Raw genomic sequence first — 18251 nt, 5'->3', positions numbered from 1 at the left:
GTTCAGTAAAGTTATATGAGAAGGCTGTTGAAGTCATGCTTTTTTTCAGCTAAATGAAATCTGCCTAAAGCCCTGTACACACGTACCGATCGTCGGCTGAACGATCGGCCGTCTTTTGTCCAGGGCTGTCGTGTCTGTTGAAAACTGCAAAAGACTGCACACGAATTTTGTCGGCCAACAACAGCCGACTGCAGAAGTGATGTCATGTGATGGTTAACTTTCCGTGTGTTTTTTCTTTTCTGAGCATGCCCAGTCTTGCAAATCTGCTGATTGCCGGCCGAATTCTGTACTGACTGGCGAACAATCGGCCGTTCTGGTGATGGCCAACAAAAATTTTAATGCCTACACGACAGATTCTTTTCGGCCGAAAGTGCGCTGTCGGCTGTCAGAAGCATCATACTAACAAGCCTACAATCGGCCGATCAGTCGTTGGCAGAATAGTTCAGGCCGACAATCAGTACGTGTGTACGGGGCATAAGGCCCATTCACAAGGGTGGATCCGTTTTCCTAGACTTCCCTAGCTCAGCGGGGGATCGCTCCATTGATCCACGCTGAGCAGGTGGATGACAGGTTAGTGTCTGCTCACTGTGCAATGATGGACCTGTCAGAATTCCGCTCTCCTCTATGGGGAGATCGAATGAAAACAAAGCATGTCCGTTTTCATCTGATCCCATCCGCTGGACGGATGGCAACCGTATCGCCATCTGTCTGTTTTCAGCAGATCATGTTGGATCAGATGCCAGAAGGATGTATTCGCCTCCCAATAGAGGAAAATGGGTGGCCTGATCACGTCCGCCAGAAAAATGGGCAGGCAGACCTGATAGGTCCGATCGTGTGAAAGGGGCCTTACAATGCTTCTATTAACCACCAACTGCAAATCGGATTCATATGCAGAAGAAATTATTAAAGTATATGTAAACTCAAATCACTAAAACCTTATTTAACCACTTCCATGAAGGACAGTTATACCCCCTTCCTGCCCAGACCAATTTTCAGCTTTGAGCGCTCTCACACTTTGAATGATAATTACTCATGCAACGCTGTACCCAATCAAATTTTTATCTTTTCACACAAATGGAGCTTTCTTTTGGTAGTATTTAATCACCAAATGGATTTTTTATTTTTTGCGATACAAGTGAAAAAAAAAAAAAGCGAAAATTTTGAAGAAAAAAAAAAAAAAAAAAAAAAAGAAAAACATTTTGTTTTAGTTTCTATTATAAAATTTTGCAAATAAGTAATTTTTTGTCATAAATTTGGGCCAAAATTTATACTAGTACATATCTTTGGTAAAAATAACCCAAATTAGTGGGTATTATTTAGTCTGTGTGAAAGTTAGAGTCTACAAGCTATGGTGCCAATCATTGAAAATTGATCACACCTGATGAACCGAAAGCCTCTCTCATTTCTTGAGGCCCTGAAATGCCAGGACAGTACAAATCCCCCCCCCCCCAAATGACCCCTTTTTGGAAAGTATACATTACAGGGTATTTAGTAAGAGGCATGGTGAGTTTTTTGAAGTTGTAATTTTTTCCCACAATTCTTGGCAAAATGATTTTTTTTTTTTTAATACACAAAATTGTCATAAGTTATTTCTCACACACAGTATATGCATACATGCAATTACACCCCAAAATACATGCTACTCCAATGATTTTGGAAAGCAAACACCCCAACGTATATTCTATGAGGCATAATGAGTCTTTTGAACAGGTCTTTTTTCCACAAGTTTTTGGAAAATGTGGAAAGAAAATGAAAACTATTTTTCTTTTTTTTTTAATCAAAGTCGTAAATTTATAAGATAATACACCCCAAAATACATTCAGCAACTCCTGAGTATGGTGATACCACATATGCAAGACTTTGTCACAGCATAGCCACAGAGGCCCAACATGCAAGGAGCACCGTCAGGTGTTCTAGGTGCATAAAATTACACATAATTTCATTACAACCAATCACACTTTTGAAGGCCCTGGAGCACCAGGACAATGGAAACCAACACAAAATGACCCCATTATGGAAAGCAAAACACCCCAACACATAATAAAGGAGACATGGGCTGCAGATAGGTACTCTGGTACTCCCATGACAGGTACACTGATGAGCTGCTGACAGGTACTAGAGTACTCCGATGACGGGTACTTCGATGAAAGGCACTCCGATGACAGGATCAGTGTGTTTTAGGGTGCACTATAAATCGCTAACTAGCTGTTACTGCAACCTCCTCACACAGGAGCAGTGTGTGAGGAGGAGAACAGGGTAACAGCTAGTTATCGTGGTCTCGGTTGACATTCTGTGACCGGCTGTGATTGGACACAGCCGGTCACGTGGTAAAGAGCAAATTTCATCGGCTCTTTACCCTGATCAGGGATGGACTGTGTCAGAGTGACACTCTCCATCCCCCGATCGCAGCTCTGCACGCACCTGGGGGCGCGCAGGAGCAGCGTGCACGAGGGAAGTGCATGTGGCCAGCTGTGATTGGACACAGATGGTCACATAGTAAAGAGCCATTTTTTTAATGGCTCTTTACACCGATTGGGGATGGGCTGTGTTCCGGACACGCCACATCCCTGAGTGCCATGCACCCCCGGGGGCCGGGAGAGCAGCGGGAACAGGCAGATGTCATGACGCCCACCCGGATCGACGGAGTGTTCCTACCAGCGTCATTTTACAATGTGCCGGTAGGGAACTGGTTAAGTGCTCACACGTTGAGGCCATTTTAACCACTTCAAGACGGTAGGACGTCCATGGAAGTAGTTATATCAGGATCATGCCTGCACCTGCTAGCTAGCTTGGTATAGGTTGCAATTCCACTTTAATTATTTAAGGCTTTATCTTCCATGCTTTCCATCTCAGGGTGCCTCAAACCTGAATACAGGAGCAACGGAGATACCTTTGGATAAGCAGCATTGGTAAGATGGGGAGAAGTGTTAGATATACTAGCAGATTTACATGTACTTTAAAGTAAAACTCCCACTTTTTAAGCAGTTTACAGCAAGTTTTTTTTTTCTTTTTAGGATAAAGCTTTTACATCAATAGCTGGCCATTATAAGCACAACTGTAAGTGGTAAATGGTTCGTCTCAGTCATCAAATTGCTTCCTTTGACAGCTTGGTGTGTCAACCACTTCCCGACTGGAGGACATTCATACGTTGAAGTGGTTATACCAAGATGTCTGCAGCTGCAGGCATCATCCTGGTATATTTTTTTTCAGCCATGATTCCTTTTTATAAATGCCATCCTAGCTGCCGATTAGCCACTGGATTGCTTTTACAGGCAGCAGAAGGGAACTTTCCCCTCCCTCCCTCCCCTCGACGCCTCCCTGGGCTCTCCCGTGTGATCGGGAAAGCCCAGTATGCATTCTGGCACTTCCGCTGAGTTAACAGAGCCAGCTATGGACCACATGGTCCCCAGCCATCTCTATGCTATGGGAGGCCAGAAGCGGCGTCATGTCCGGTTTTTGAAGATGTGAACATTGCCATTTTTCCCCCTGGAAAGCACAAGGGATGTTTACATTTCTTGTGATAGGAATAAAAGTTAAAAATAAAACTTTAAAGTGCTCTCCTGTCCACTTCTGCTGGAACACAGAAGCGAACGCATACGTAGTTCGCATCCGCATATGTAAATGGAGTTCTCACCACACAGGCGAGGTATCGCCGCAAACGGTATATTGAGAGCAATAATTCTAGCACTAGACCTCCTAATTTTAAACTTGTAAAAAAAAAAAAAGATTTTTAAAATGCCATAGTTTGCCATCATTCCACGAGCGTGTGCAATTTTAAGGGACGACATGTTAGACATTCACTCGGTATAACATTATATTTTATCGAAAAATAGTGTTATATAGTGTTTTTTGCATTAAAATTCAAAAAAGGTTGTGCAAATATCACGTGACATAAAAAATGCAACACCCACCATTTCATTCTCCAGGGCCTCTGCTGAAAAAAAATAAAGAAACAAAAACAGGGGAACCAAGTGGCGACCCCTTTAACCACTTAACGCAAACCGAAGTCTACATCGGCTGCATTTAAGTGGTTGTATCGGGGTGATGCCTGTAGCTAAAGGCATTACCCTGGTACCGTTTTTTTAGAGTCAGCGGTCGGCTTTCAGGCGGTAACGACCGATTCGGCTCGGGAGCCGCTCGATCATTACCCCAGTGAGCGGGAGGGGACCCCCGTTTAAAACCTGTGCTAAAATGTAAAAAAAAAAAAAAAAAAAAAAAAAAGAAAAAATGTTTTTGCCGCCCGTCACCGCGAGCTCGCGTACGAAAGAAAACGTATACGCAAGTCTTGCCCGCAAATGAAATCACTGCTCAAACCACACGTGAGGTATCCCCACAAATCGCCAGAGCGAGAGCAATATTTAAAAAAAAGAGCTACACTAACTCTAAACTGGTAACCGTTAATTTTTAAAGCGTCACCAATGTAGATTTTAATTGACCATAGTTTGCCGCCATTCCGCGGGTGTGCGCAATTTAAACCGTAACATGTTGGGTATCTGTTTACTCGCCATGACACTATCTTTATATTAATATACAAAAGAAGATGGGCTAACTTTACTGTTTAGTTTTTTTTAAATGCAGCAAAATAATTTTTCCAAAAAAATGGCGTTTGAAAGACCGCTGCGCAAATACCGCGTGACAAAAATTATTGCAATGACTGCCATTTTATTCTCCAGAGTCTTTGCTAAAATATATATATATATATATATATATATATATATATATATATATATATATATATATATATATATATATATATATATATATATATACACACACACACACATACATACACACACACACAGTGCCTTGCGAAAGTATTCGGCCCCCTTGAACTTTGTGACCTTTTGCCACATTTCAGGCTTCAAACAGATATAAAACTAATTTTTTGTGAAGAATCAACAAGTGGTACACAATCATGAAGTGGAACGAAATTTATTGGATATTTCAAACTTTAACAAATAAAAAACGGAACAATTGGGCGTGCAAAATTATTCAGCCCCCTTAAGTCAATACTTTGTAGCACCACCTTTTGCTGTGATTACAGCTGTAAGTCGCTTGGGGTATGTCTCTATCAGTTTTGCACATCGAGAGACTGAAATTTTTGCCCATTCCTCCTTGCAAAACAGCTCGAGCTCAGTGAGGTTGGATGGAGAGCGTTTGTGAACAGCAGTTTTCAGTTCTTTCCACAGATTCTCAATTGGATTCAGGTCTGGCCTTTGACTTGGCCATTCTAACACCTGGATATGTTTATTTGTGAACCATTCCATTGTAGATTTTGCTTTATATTTTGGATCATTGTCTTGTTGGAAGACAAATCTCCGTCCCAGTCTCAGGTCTTTTGCAGACTCCATCAGGTTTTCTTCCAGAATGGTCCTGTATTTGGCTCCATCCCAGCTTCCCATCAATTTTAACCATCTTCCCTGTCCCTGCTGAAGTAAAGCAGGCCCAAACCATGATGCTGCCACCACCATGTTTGACAGTGGGGATGGTGTGTTCAGGGTGATGAGCTGTGTTGCTTTTACGCCAAACATAACGTTTTGCATCGTTGCCAAAAAGTTCGATTTTGGTTTCATCTGACCAGAGCACCTTCCACATGTTTGGTGCGTCTCCCAGGTGGCTTTTGGCAAACTTTAAATGACACTTTTTATGGGTATCTTTAAGAAATGGCTTTCTTCTTGCCACACTTCCATAAAGGCCAGATTTGTGCAGTATACGATTGATTGTTGTCCTATGGACAGAGTCTCCCACCTCAGCTGTAGATCTCTGCAGTTCATCCAGAGTGATCATGGGCCTCTTGGCTGCATCTCTGATCAGTCTTCTTGTAGGAGCTGAAAATTTAGAGGGACGGCCAGGTCTTCGTAGATTTGCAGTGGTCCGATACTCCTTCCATTTCAATATTATCGCTTGCACAGTGCTCCTTGGGATGTTTAAAGCTTGGGAAATCTTTTTGTATCCAAATCCGGCTTTAAAATTTCTCAGCATCTCGGACCTGCCTGGTGTGTTCCTCGTTCTTCATGATGCTCTCTGCGCTTTAAAAAATGGACCTCTGAGACTATCACAGTGCAGATGCATTTATACGGAGACTTGATTACACACAGGTGGATTCTATTTATCATCATTAGTTATTTAGGTCAACATTGGATCATTCAGAGATCCTCACTGAACTTCTGGAGAGAGTTTGCTGCACTGAAAGTAAAGGGGCTGAATAATTTTGCACGCCCATTTTTTCAGTTTTTTATTTGTTAACAAAGTTTGAAATATCCAATAAATTTCATTCCACTTCATGATTGTGTCCCAGGCCCACTACCCAAAAGCCCTGAGAGATGACCGACTGCTGGAGAACAGGAGACGAATTACATCCTGCAGCTTTGGGAGCTTGTCCCATGGGAGAAACACTCCATCTGAGGCCGAGGCCAGAGGCAAACCCAGATAGTCTAACACGGTAGCAGGAACCAGAGCAGATTCCTGGAAATTCAATTTTCAACTGAACTCCTACAGAGTCCGCAAAGTAATCTCCAGGTTGTCCGTCAGAGCCTCTGCTTGCAGAAGATGATCGTCCAGGTACCCCAGTACCGCAATCCCCCACTGGCGCAACAATGCTAACACCGGGGCCTTACCACAAATTGATAACGCAAAGCAGGGGAAGCACGGATGACAGACATATCGGAATATGAAGGGGGTAATGTGGGGGGGGGGGGGTGGAAAAACCCACAGTGACCGACATTTAGAGTTGCTGGGGGGGGGGGGGGGGGGGAGAGTGAGGGGAACCCAGGGGTCCGACCATCTCAGGGAGGAGCCCACAACCACCCCAAAAAGAACCCAGGGAAAAAGGGGGGGACACTACTTGGCACACCATGGAACCAGGTGGGCACCGCTCCAGGCAGACCACCGCACCATTGGAATGGGGGTGCTACGGGCCAAGAGGCACGCTGTGACTTAGGCCGGGACAAGGTCGTATGCGCCCTCGTGAGACGTTTAACTCGCAGGGCAGCCCCCATCACATGGGGCCATGTCGCCGCTGACCTAGCATGGAGCCTGTGCACGCCAACTGGGTAGATCCTAAGGATCTAGAACAGGGATTTCAAAACTACGGCCCTTCAGCTGTTGCAAAACTACACATCCCATGAGGCATTGTAAAACTGACATTCACAGACATGATGGGAATTGTAGTTTCTGGACAACTGGAGGGCCATAGTTTGGCAATCCCTGATCTAGAATATCCAGTCCGTTGCCCAGACCAGCAGTTGACTATTTCTCACAGGAACAGAAAATAAGAGGAAAAAAAATCTGTTTAAAAAAGAAAAAATGCTAGGACCAGAGATCCCAGCAAAGAACTATGTCCTTACTCCTGACTAGGAAGAAAAAAACTCAATCTCCATAGCAGGAAGTGGGAGTATACTCCCTGGGACTGCCCTATAGGGGTGGTAAAGCTTTTTCCTGCCTAGTATCCTACTCCTGTAGGGGGCAGCATAACCCAATGGTCAAGAAGATTCTGGAGCTGTGTCCGTCAATGATCAAAAGAGAAATAATATTTGTTTTTGGGTTTGATTTGGGTTTTAATCCAAATAAACCGCCAATGTAAGTACCCACCTACACATAGTGCTTTACAACTCTGCCACTTTTGATGGGCAGCTTGGCCTTTATTAGCATTATAACCCAATTGCAGGGGACCTCAGAAGTTTAAGTTTTGCCCATTACACTTTAACCACTTGCCTACTGCGCACTTTTACCCCGTTCCCGACCAATTTTCAGCTTTCAGCGCTGTTGCACTTTGAATGACAATTGCGCGGTCATACAACACTGTACTCAAAGTTTATCATTTTTTCACACAGACTTTTTTTTGGTGGTATTTATTCACCACTGTTTTTTTCATTTGTTGCTAAATAAACGAAGACACAAACTTTACTGTTAGTTAGAAAATTTTGGAAACCAGTAGTTCTTCCCCTTCCCCCCCCCCCCCCTCTTACTGATGTGCGCTGGTGAGGCTGCACCGAGGGGCAACACAGATAGGCGGCACTGGTGGGCACACATTGGCAGCACTGGTGGGCACTGTTTGGACTGCACTGATGATCAGTGCTTTATCAGTGTAGATCCCTTTTAGAGGAGCTGGTTATCAGCACTCTTCTCCGCTCCTCACACTCTCAGCATGAGGGAAGGCATGCTGATAACAGGCTTCCATTTACATCCATGATCAGCTGTGTTTGGATACAGTCGATCATGTGGTAAAGAGCCGCTGATTGACGTATACCGTTGATCATGTGGTAAAGAGCCGCTGATTGGCGTAAAAGAGCCCAGCTGTGATCAGCAGTGTCCTGCATAAGCAGTGGTTTTGTGTGATCACTGAAGGGCATCGTATGATGGTCTCCCAGAACTAGCAGTCCGCGTCCTGGCTGTCATTCGGCTATAGTATGGTCGGTAAGAGGTTAAATACACTGTTTTAGTTACGGCATTTTCAGGCAAGCTTATGTGAACAGGCCAGCAACTTTAACCATGTGGAATATTTGCATATTGCATACAAAAATCTACCAGTTAGGTATACAAACTGTTACATGCATACAGAAGAAATTACGATTCCAAGAACACAAAGTCTACCTGTTCTGAACCTGAGTAGCAGCAAAATGCACATAATTTTTCTTCTCCAGGAGCTTTGCCAAGAGGTTTTCAATAGCACCCTTCTGGTTCTGAAAAGCCTCCTCCAAAAACTGGTACCTAGTAAACAAAAAACAGATTATTTTTAATTTTTTTCCCCTAGTATGAGCCCAAACAGCATACCTTTGGTGTTCTGTTTCTGTAAATGACATTTAGGTATTACTATCAAGACTTCACTTGTCTCTAGGCTGTAGTGCATAACAAGGTACAAACGAGGGGGATATCAAAACTGGAGAAGACATTGTATCTACTGTGTTGTATTTTGCCAAGATTTCTCGCAGAACCAGGTTCAGTTGTGCATGGCAATCAACTTAAGTGAAGCTTTAAAATGAAAGATAGAATCTGACTGATCGCCATGCACAGCTGCCTATTGATTTGCCAAAAACAAGAGAAGGCGTACTTTATTCTATCAGGGAAGAGCTCAGGCAGGACTAAAAACACTGACAATAGTAGTAAAGAGTTGGGCGAGACTAGTGCGAGAACACCTATGAACACTATAAGTGCAGATGGGGAGTACAAATGGAAGTCCTTTGTAAAAAGTCCTGGGCAAAGGTGAGGTAAGTCCACTTCGTAGGGCTGCCCTTCAGGGGGAGGAAGTGGAAGCAGCTTCCACAAACATGTGAAGAGAAGACGGACAAAAGGCGCCTCTCTAAGTGTAGACTTTATAACACTATTTGTAATACATAAACTCACATTTCAGTTTTTTGTAACAAGCCTGTAGAGTAGAGATGCTGAAATGGAAGTCTGGGGGAGTGGGTTGAAAAAGGGAGCGCCCGTAATTCCTCTTTACCTATATTGTGCATGCTCCAAAACGCGTTGCGGTCCTGTGATGTCAGAAGGAGCAACGCTAACATCCATCGTGCGTCCCTGCCCTCGCTTTCATCGCCTTCTGGCTGAATATAGCGGGACATGAGCAGGACAGCACACAGCGTCCGGATGGGCTTCTCCGACCCCGCTCCTCCAGACGTCCATTTCAGCATCTCTACTCTACAGGCTTGTTACAAAAACTGAAATGTAAGTTTATGTATTATAAAAAAAATTGTTATAAAGTCTACACTTTGAGGTGCCTTTTGTCTGTCTTCTCAGGACTAAAAACACTGCCTATAATTTCAATAAAGCAGAGGCAGTTCTTTACAGCACCAAAATCATTGCCAACTCTCTACAGGAGGCTTTTTTGTGTACTTGCAGGACCTTTGAAAGACAAAACTGGTGGAATGCTTTATGTTTTTAAAGGGTTATTTAGCTTTATCAAAAGGCTGCATGTACAGATAAGGGGAGCCTGAAAATAAAAACAGACTGTGCAGCTTTGTCTAAAGCTGGATAATGCCCTTGCTAAAGGTATATGCCATTTGCGCACTTCCTGAAGCCTGGCCAAAAAGCTTCCAGTCCTATCTTGTTACTAAAACAATCCCATTGTATTCAAACTTCCTCACATGCACGCTCTCCCCATTACAGTTGCACCGAGCTCAGCGATTCTGCGACAGAAGAATAGTGGACCACACGTGTGCGGAGGGTTTGAGAGTTCCCTCGTGTGATGGAGGGGAGCAGAAATGGCTAGAAGTGTCCTGGCAAGATGAAAAAAATAGGAGGAAGACAACCCTGGGAGCTTTTCAGCCAGACTTTGGAAGGTACGCATATGGTCTACACCCTTTAGCATGGGTATTATCCAGCTTTAGTCAAAGCTGCACAGTGTTTATTTACATGCGCTCATTACCTGCATAAAAATTTTTGGTAAAACGAGAACCCTTTGAGTAAACAGCCAAATACAAAGACCAAATGAATAAAAGGGAGCGGTTTGATCTCCAAAGGATTTGTCCAAAGGATTTGTCCATCCAATTCTGCCATTTATGCAGACCAGCCACACAGCACAGTTCTGAGTCAGGGAAGGGTATTTTCTCTGCTGCAGGTATAGTCCCGTTCTTCACCTACAACAGCAGACCTATGAGCTCATTTCTGTCAATCTGCTCCCTTTCATCAGTACATTCCTTCTTAGCACAGACACTGCAGTAAAACTGACTGGCTCCTTGAGCTTCTCACCCAGTCTGAGCTTTGCTGTACAGGGGAGAGAGAGAGAGGTCAAATTCAGGCACTTACACTGCCACCTACATAACCTACGCTTGTCTCAGCACCCGTGTGTAAAAATTCCCAGCCGCTACAGGGGCCAAGAGTCTTACTAGGATTTTTCTCCTGGCTGCCAGTTCTATAGTGAAAAGGATTTAGGCTGCCGCCACCTCTAACAGCAGCAGCCAGTACAAATGCATTCTTGGAGTTGCTGGGGTCATAAAACCGGGCCCTGTCTACCTACAAGGCAGGACAAAAAAAAAAAAAAACAAGCATCGCCACAGACAGGAAGGAGGGAAAGTATTCTAAAAATATCTATCAGGAGACAAACAAGTTAAGGAAATATTTGATCACAGCATACACTTTTATCGTATAATATCAGCATTGTGTTAGCAATATGAACATTGTAACGTTATAATTCAATATAAGCTTACTTAAATCTTTCAAGTTGTGAGTGCTGCCTGTCTGCCGGCCATCTCTTTCCACAACTTCCTGGATTCCCTGCATGCTTTGCAGCTTCTCCTCTGCCATTTACTTATCCCATGGTACCTTGATGCCTGAAAGCAGCGATTCCTGTACTGACTCCACCTACTGAGACTACTCAGAAGGCAGGCTATAAATTCTGTGACCGATTTGCCTACTCTCAGGGCATAGTGAACACGTGTCACAGAAGTAAATGTTTGGCGTTCATCACAAAGTCAATTTACAAATTTCAAGATTGTTCAAATTAATAGGCACAGGTTATAAATAATTGAAAGTGCAAAGTAGAAATGAATAGATGATTTTATATTTTGACCACAGATACACCAAGTCACTGCCCAGCAGTTGAGAAATATAGGGTTAACAAATATGGTTTTAAAGCAGACCTCCAAGTAAACCGCTAAATACAGAATTGAGATATACGCATAAATTGTATTACCCAGCCACAAATTTTAATCAGTCCAACCGGGTTTTTTTATTCAAACACCTTTGCCACACTGCTCAGCCAGACTGTTTCCCCACCTCACATTTCTCTACCCTCAGTCTGCTAACTGGACAATGAAAAGCAACCATTAAAGCCAGCCAAAGACCGTTCCAATCATGGCCAGTTCAGCAGGGATTGGCCGAAATTGGAACCATGTATGGGCAGGCTGATTGTATCCAAGTGGATACATCAAGGAAGTAGGCTAGGCTTTTGACGCATCACACCTAACGCATGCAGTCAGGTCTCTAGGCAACATATAAGCATCTCCTCTGCATATAAAGCCCTTTTCAATTATCACCGGTAACTGAAAAACTAACCCAAGCGTTCATTTGCTATGCCTTGCAATTCTACCATCTGGCAAGTTCCTTTCAGGTAATAAATGTAAATACTGACATAAATGCCCAATTAAAAACACAAAAAAAAACGTTTCAGATATATAGGACTGATAATACCAAGGAAAAAAACAATAAAGACTCCCAAAAACACAAATCACACTCCCTAAATATATTTTAAAATATTATATAAATATCGGTTTTAAACCCCATCACCCCTCAAAAGCTAAAAATGTACAAATCACTGATAAAGCAATTGAGGTCAAAATGAATATTCACTCCTGGATTTAAAACATTTGTTTCATATCCACCAGAATTCTCACTTACTGAACTGCCTAATAAAATTACCTCCCCTCCAGTGTTTTCCAGCTTTTGATCCTAAAGGATTTTTTTATGAATTGGATTAGGGGTTGTTACATATTTTATGTATGACAGGAACTGCATAACTAGCAGATAAAAACAGCTTATGTATATTTAGAATATGTATTTGGGGTTTGCCTGGAATTCCATCAATTTTCCATGAAAGAAAACTAGCTACAAATACAATTAGATTCTTGTTACCAAAAAAAAGATACACATTTCTTATTTTTCAGCTCATCAATGTACACATTGTTAAATATTCAATTTTCCTTTTGCAATCATTCTAAATATATTAAACATTGCACAGAAGGAATTTCTCTTTTAGAAAGCTCAAACTTTTAAATTTATCAAAGCTAATTTTAAATAATGATATCGAATTCTGTTCTGTTTCACCAGGCTTCAGCTCTATTCAGACCTTTATAAAATGCAGCAATTGCACTGCCACCGCTGAAAGATTACTGCAGCTATAAACAGTGCAACACAATACATCATCTTCAGGAAGGCAATTGGAGCCATTAGTCAAAACCACATCTGCATAACTAATATCGATATATCAACAGCTAAACCACTTTTTGGAGAATACACCATGGCAGATTACTAGCAATATAAGAATTTTTTCTTCAAACTAGAATATGGATATGGAAAGCTTTGAAGCACCAGAACAAATTTTTCTTTATTTTTTTTGCAAGTGTACAAGACAACACTTCAAATGTTAAAGCTATATGGTTCCACTTTAAAAGGTACCTTCCTTTAGTAATTTCACAAAATCAGAGAACAGCGACCATCTGTAACAAAGGCTAGCGAAACAACTAACAGTTTAAAAATTAAAACAGTTGAACTCCAGTAGGGTATAAAAGCAGTTAAACCCTCACTAAATTACATTTGGCATTTTAAAACGCGATGGAAGTAAATATAAACCTTGCATCAATCTCTAAGGATGCAACCTAGGCACCTTAGTTTGTAGCTCGTCTAGAGAAAGGTACATTCCCAAGTCATATAAGCAAAGTATGTGTGAACAGCATTGCATCACATAACAGCCATGCACTACCCTGAGTGGTCAACAAGATTACAGGTCATTACATATGAAACCAAACAGAACAGTTTTTTATTTATTTTAATTGCTAATGCCTCGTACACACGCAACGATTATCGGCCGACCGATCGTCCGACTTTTGTCCAGAGTTGCGTTTTGTTGGTTGGAATGTGCCTAGACCGCACACTAATTTTCTCGGCCAACAAAAAAATCTACTTCAGAAGTAATGTCATGTGCTGGTTTACTTTCCATGTGTTTTTTCTTCTCTGAGCATGCCCAGTCTTGCTCATCAGATTTGTCTGCCGAAATCTGTACTGACTGACGGAAAATCGGCCGTTTCTTGACGCCAACAAAAATTTTATAGCCTGCACACCAGATTTTTTCCGGCCGAAAAGTCGGATTTGGTTGTCGGAAGCATCATACTAACAAGCCGAAAATCGGCAGATCGGACGTTGGCCATAAATTCACGGCCAATAATCGCGTGTGTACGAGGCATTAGTGGAGAGGCTCTCTTCTCAAAAGCCTCTTCTGCCAATAATAAAAAAAAATATTCCCTCTCTCCTAGCCATTTGCAAAAAGATTAAAAAAAACGTAGATGCACAAAACTGTGTACACCCCAACTCATCCCTGGCATTTGCAAACTGCAAGGAAGGCAGCCAAATGTCAGACAAGGTAACTGCTATGCATATGCACATAAGCTGCCAATAGGCAGAGATGAGCAAAGCAGCACCAGGAAGACTCTTGGAGAAAATGATGGAACTATGGGCACAGCAGTTAGGGATCTGGCGTCACTGAAAGAGCAGGTTTAGGCATACTTCCAGTTTAACTAAACTGAAGAATCACTGATAAGCCCACTTTATCTCACATTATATTTGACTTGTTCATTAACCACTTCAATACAGGGCACTTTCCTCCCGTCCTGCCCAGGCCAATTTTCCCCTTTTAGCGCTGTTGCATTTTGAATGACAATTGCGCGGTCATGAAACACTGTACCTACACCAAATTTATGTCATTTTCCCCCCACAAATAGAGCTTTCTTTTGGTGGTATTTGATCACCGCAAGGTTTTTTCCTTTTTGCTAAATAAAAAAAGACCGAAAAGTTTGAAAAAAAAAAAAAAGTTTTGTTTATTTTATACAATTTTGTAAATAAATAAGTTTTTTCCTGCACTGATGAGACTGCACTGACAGGCACTGATGAGGAGGCACTGATGGGGTGGCACTGATGGGCGGCACTGATAGGTAGCACAGATATGCAGCATTGGTGGGCACTGATAGGCGGCACTGCTGGGCACTGATAGGCGGCACTGCTGGGCACTGATAGGCGGCACTGCTGGGCACTGATAGGCGGCACTGCTGGGCACTGATAGGTGGCACTGACAGGCGGCACTGGTGGGCAATAATGGGCACTGGTGGGCGACACTAAAAGATGGCAATGATGGGCACTTGAGGGCAGCACTGATAGGGGGGGCACTGGCGGGCAGCACTGATGGGGAGAGCAATGGGGGGCTCCCCGAGCCCTGATTGCCATCCCTGGTGGCCATAGTGGGCATCCCTGGGGTCATAGTGGGCATCCCTGGTGATTCTAGTGGCATCCCTCCCTGAGGGTCTGCACTGGTAATCAATGATCTGATTACCAGTGCCGACCCCCCCCCCCCCCCGTCAGGGGAGCCGCCGATCGGCGCTCCTTTACTCGTGCCCGTCAGGCACGAACTAAGGCACGAGCAATTGTAACATGCTACTTCGTGAAAATGGGTGTAACATTTAACGTTACAAAAGATGAACTTATCCTTTAAGAGCACAAAATGTAATTTCAGTCTGCTGCTTCATTCCTCTATCAGCATGAATCGCTTCTGACCAGATCTCCTGACCCCAAGAGCAAAAAAAAAAGTGACAGCAGAGGGACCTCCAAATGATTGACAGCCTCAGCTCTGTTCCTGTGTGCTGTGTGCAGGGGGGGGGTTCCTTCCCTCCAACCAGCTCAGAGCTCTCCTCCTCACTGAGCTCTGCAGAGTAACTTCAGCTCTACGCTCCCTCTTTTCTGACAGCTTAGACAAACTTTAAACATTCTGCACTTTGCACATAGGTAAAGAAAAGAAGACTACAGATAAACTGGTACATAGTATTAAGGAGGGTTTGTTTAATCTGTGTAACACATGAGGAGATCACTTCACTGGTTATATGTAAGGGTTTACAACCACTTTAAGGCCCTTTTTCAAATACAAAACCAGAACCATTCTCTTTCCCAGCTGCCGATCCAGGCTGGGGAAAGACTCAAGACTTTACAGTCTGGATACACCCAGATGCCTAAGTGACGTCAGTCAAAGGGCTTTAGCTTGCTGTCAAATTAAAATGGATCACAGAAGTGCAGAACTGTGATCTACCTAATAAGAATACCTATATGCTTAAAGAACATGGACCAACACACTCCAAAGAGTGTGTTGATGAGACCTTGTTGATGTCTTGATAACCACTTCCGCAAACCGGCATACTTACACGTCGGCTTGAAGAAGTGGTTGTACCAGGATGATGCCTGCAACCCCGTACCATTTTTTTTTTTTTTTTACAGCTGGCGGTCGGCTTTCAAAAGATAACCAATGCAGCTCAGCCGTTATCCCAGTGAGGGGGAAGGGACGTCCCCCGTCCACATCCCCACCCCCCTCCCTTGGCTCTGCCTGTGTCTCCTGTCCCACCGGGAGACCTGAGCAACCAACCGGCACGTCCTCCGACTGGTTGGAGTCCTGAACGAAGTCAGATTCAGCTTCGGTCAGGTCTCTGGTCATGTAATCCGGAAGAGACGTCACTTCTGGTGTACTCTGCACCATTTTGAAAAAAACTTTCAGTATTCAAAAATGACAATGTTGGTGTTTTTAATACTTTGAAGTGCAGTGGAGGGGTATGGGGTCCTTTACACAGATCCCTCCAAAAAGAATACCTGTCACTGCCTATTATGGTCACAAGGGACCCAATGACTTAAGTAATCCACCTGCCAGATCACCACTCCGTGTACATGCACGGCGGAAGTGCATGTACATCTGTTCCCAGCTCCCTCAGCTTCCCAGAATTCCCAAAAAATTCCCCAGAATTTCATCAGTCATTCCACTATCCCTGTATCAAGCTAGAACATTCATTAATGTGAATTTTTCTGCACCAGGCGGTCCCATAATTCCAATAAGCTCTCTGTTGCAGAACATGCCAGACAAGCACTTTAGGAGGTGTCTTGTATGCTCTTCCCCAGCAGGGCCCCTTTCCCACGAAATAACTCTAACTCAATGTCCACAGATGACCTTTGACCACAGTGATGTGGTTTTCCTCCTTCAGGTGGGTTGCAAGAAGAGAGGAGTCCCCTACATGTTGGTACTGGCCATCCTCAACTGTACTAGTGTCCTGAATTGCTTATAGCCCCTTCTCTGCCATATGTGAGATTACTTTAAGCAGGTCCACTATGTCAAAGAACAGTTTACTCACAGCTCTACCTACTGAACTAGCCATGCAGTGACCTTAAAAGTATCCCAACATAGTTTCACGGCCCTGTTTCCTCCATAGGCCATAATCAGTGGGTAGAAGGCTAGCCCCCTCCAAAGCCCCTGTCCCAGTTGGGTTTCTCACAACAGGGATCTGTAATTGAGAAGGCTTCAAGTCTCAAGTAGTTCAAAACCTCAGACATGAAATATGAACATAGCATGTGTACTTGTCTAAATTACAAGTACTAAGTATTGTTTGCTTCTTTGTTCATCTGCTACCAGCATGAATCACTTCGGAGTTTTCCTCACACCGAGAAAAATTGCGATAGGGGAGGGAGCTCCATCAGATTGACAGCCTCTGCTCTGTTCCTGTGTGAAGAAGGGCAAGTCCTTTCCCTCCAATCAGCTCTCAGAGCTCTCCTCACTCTGCAGTGTGTAACACCAGCTCCCCGGCTCCTTTTTTCTGCTCTCTCAGACAAGCTTATAAATTAAGCACTTTGAACAAATGTAGAAAAGATTGCGGACAGACAGATACAACTTCTGTAGGAGGATTGGTTTCATCTGTGTATCATTTGAGGACAGTCCCTTCACTGAGTATATGTAAGGGTTTACAACCACTTTAAATTAGCAGAGGACTCAGAACATGTTGGCACAGGTGCATTGCACTTGTTTCGTTGTTGAATTCTTCCAGCCCAATAACCGAAGGAGCTGTACACACGTACGGACCTAGCAATAAATAATGCAGCAGCATGTGCATTGAATCCACGACACACTGATCGCAGTTGCACTGCTCTGCAGTCTTCACTGCAAATATGTAATGAATCAATGAAGTGCATTTATTGATGGTACATCTAAATTTTTCAAAACGGTAGGACTATGCTTTTTACATCTAGCCTGAATCTACTAGCAGGATTTGCTTCAAGAAACCCTCAAAGTCTTAAAAGCAGCAAACCTGAAAAAAGATAGCCATCCTCCTAAAAAGAAGCTTGCATATTTTTTATGTGCCTGGTGTCCAATATTTCTGTAGGCTGCAGTAAAACCGATGGTTCCAGATTAAGAAGCCTGTGTCTGTCAATGAAAAAAATCCAGTTTGCTCTTAAAGCGGAGTTCCGGCCAAAAAAAAAATCGACAATCGATTTTGGGCATTCCGCTTGCTCTTGGTCACCTGAAAAAGAAAATGGATAGTTAAGGTATTTTTTTTTTTGTTTACTTACCTTGTTATTGAAGAAAAATATACTCACCTTTCTTCCACTTCCCCCCCTCTGCGGCCGCGGCGTCACTTCCTCTTTGAATTGATTCCTGGGAGCTGAACGTCATCGCTTTCAGGAATCAATGCACCTGCACCGGCCCCGCTCATCACTTCTGGTGCGGCGCCTCATTCCCTGCTAAA

At 43.3% G+C, this 18251-nt stretch overlaps 1 protein-coding gene across 3 annotated transcripts in view; it reads right to left on the bottom strand.

Annotated features, from left to right (window-relative positions):
- TRIM33 (tripartite motif containing 33) overlaps positions 1–18251 on the bottom strand; it is a 271501-nt gene that overhangs the window by 167789 nt on the left and 85461 nt on the right. For all 3 annotated transcript variants that reach the window (XM_082246208.1, XM_082246207.1, XM_082246206.1), the window contains exon 5: positions 8593–8709. In XM_082246208.1, coding sequence (XP_082102334.1) covers positions 8593–8709 — 117 coding nt within the window. The remainder of the gene's footprint in view (positions 1–8592; positions 8710–18251) is intronic.

Source organism: Pelophylax lessonae (genome assembly GCF_965119305.1).
Source record: "Pelophylax lessonae genome assembly, chromosome: 2".
Taxonomy (NCBI): domain Eukaryota; kingdom Metazoa; phylum Chordata; class Amphibia; order Anura; family Ranidae; genus Pelophylax; species Pelophylax lessonae.
The sequence above is the reverse complement of the archived record's forward strand: the minus strand, read 5'-3'. Positions and strand labels throughout refer to the sequence as shown.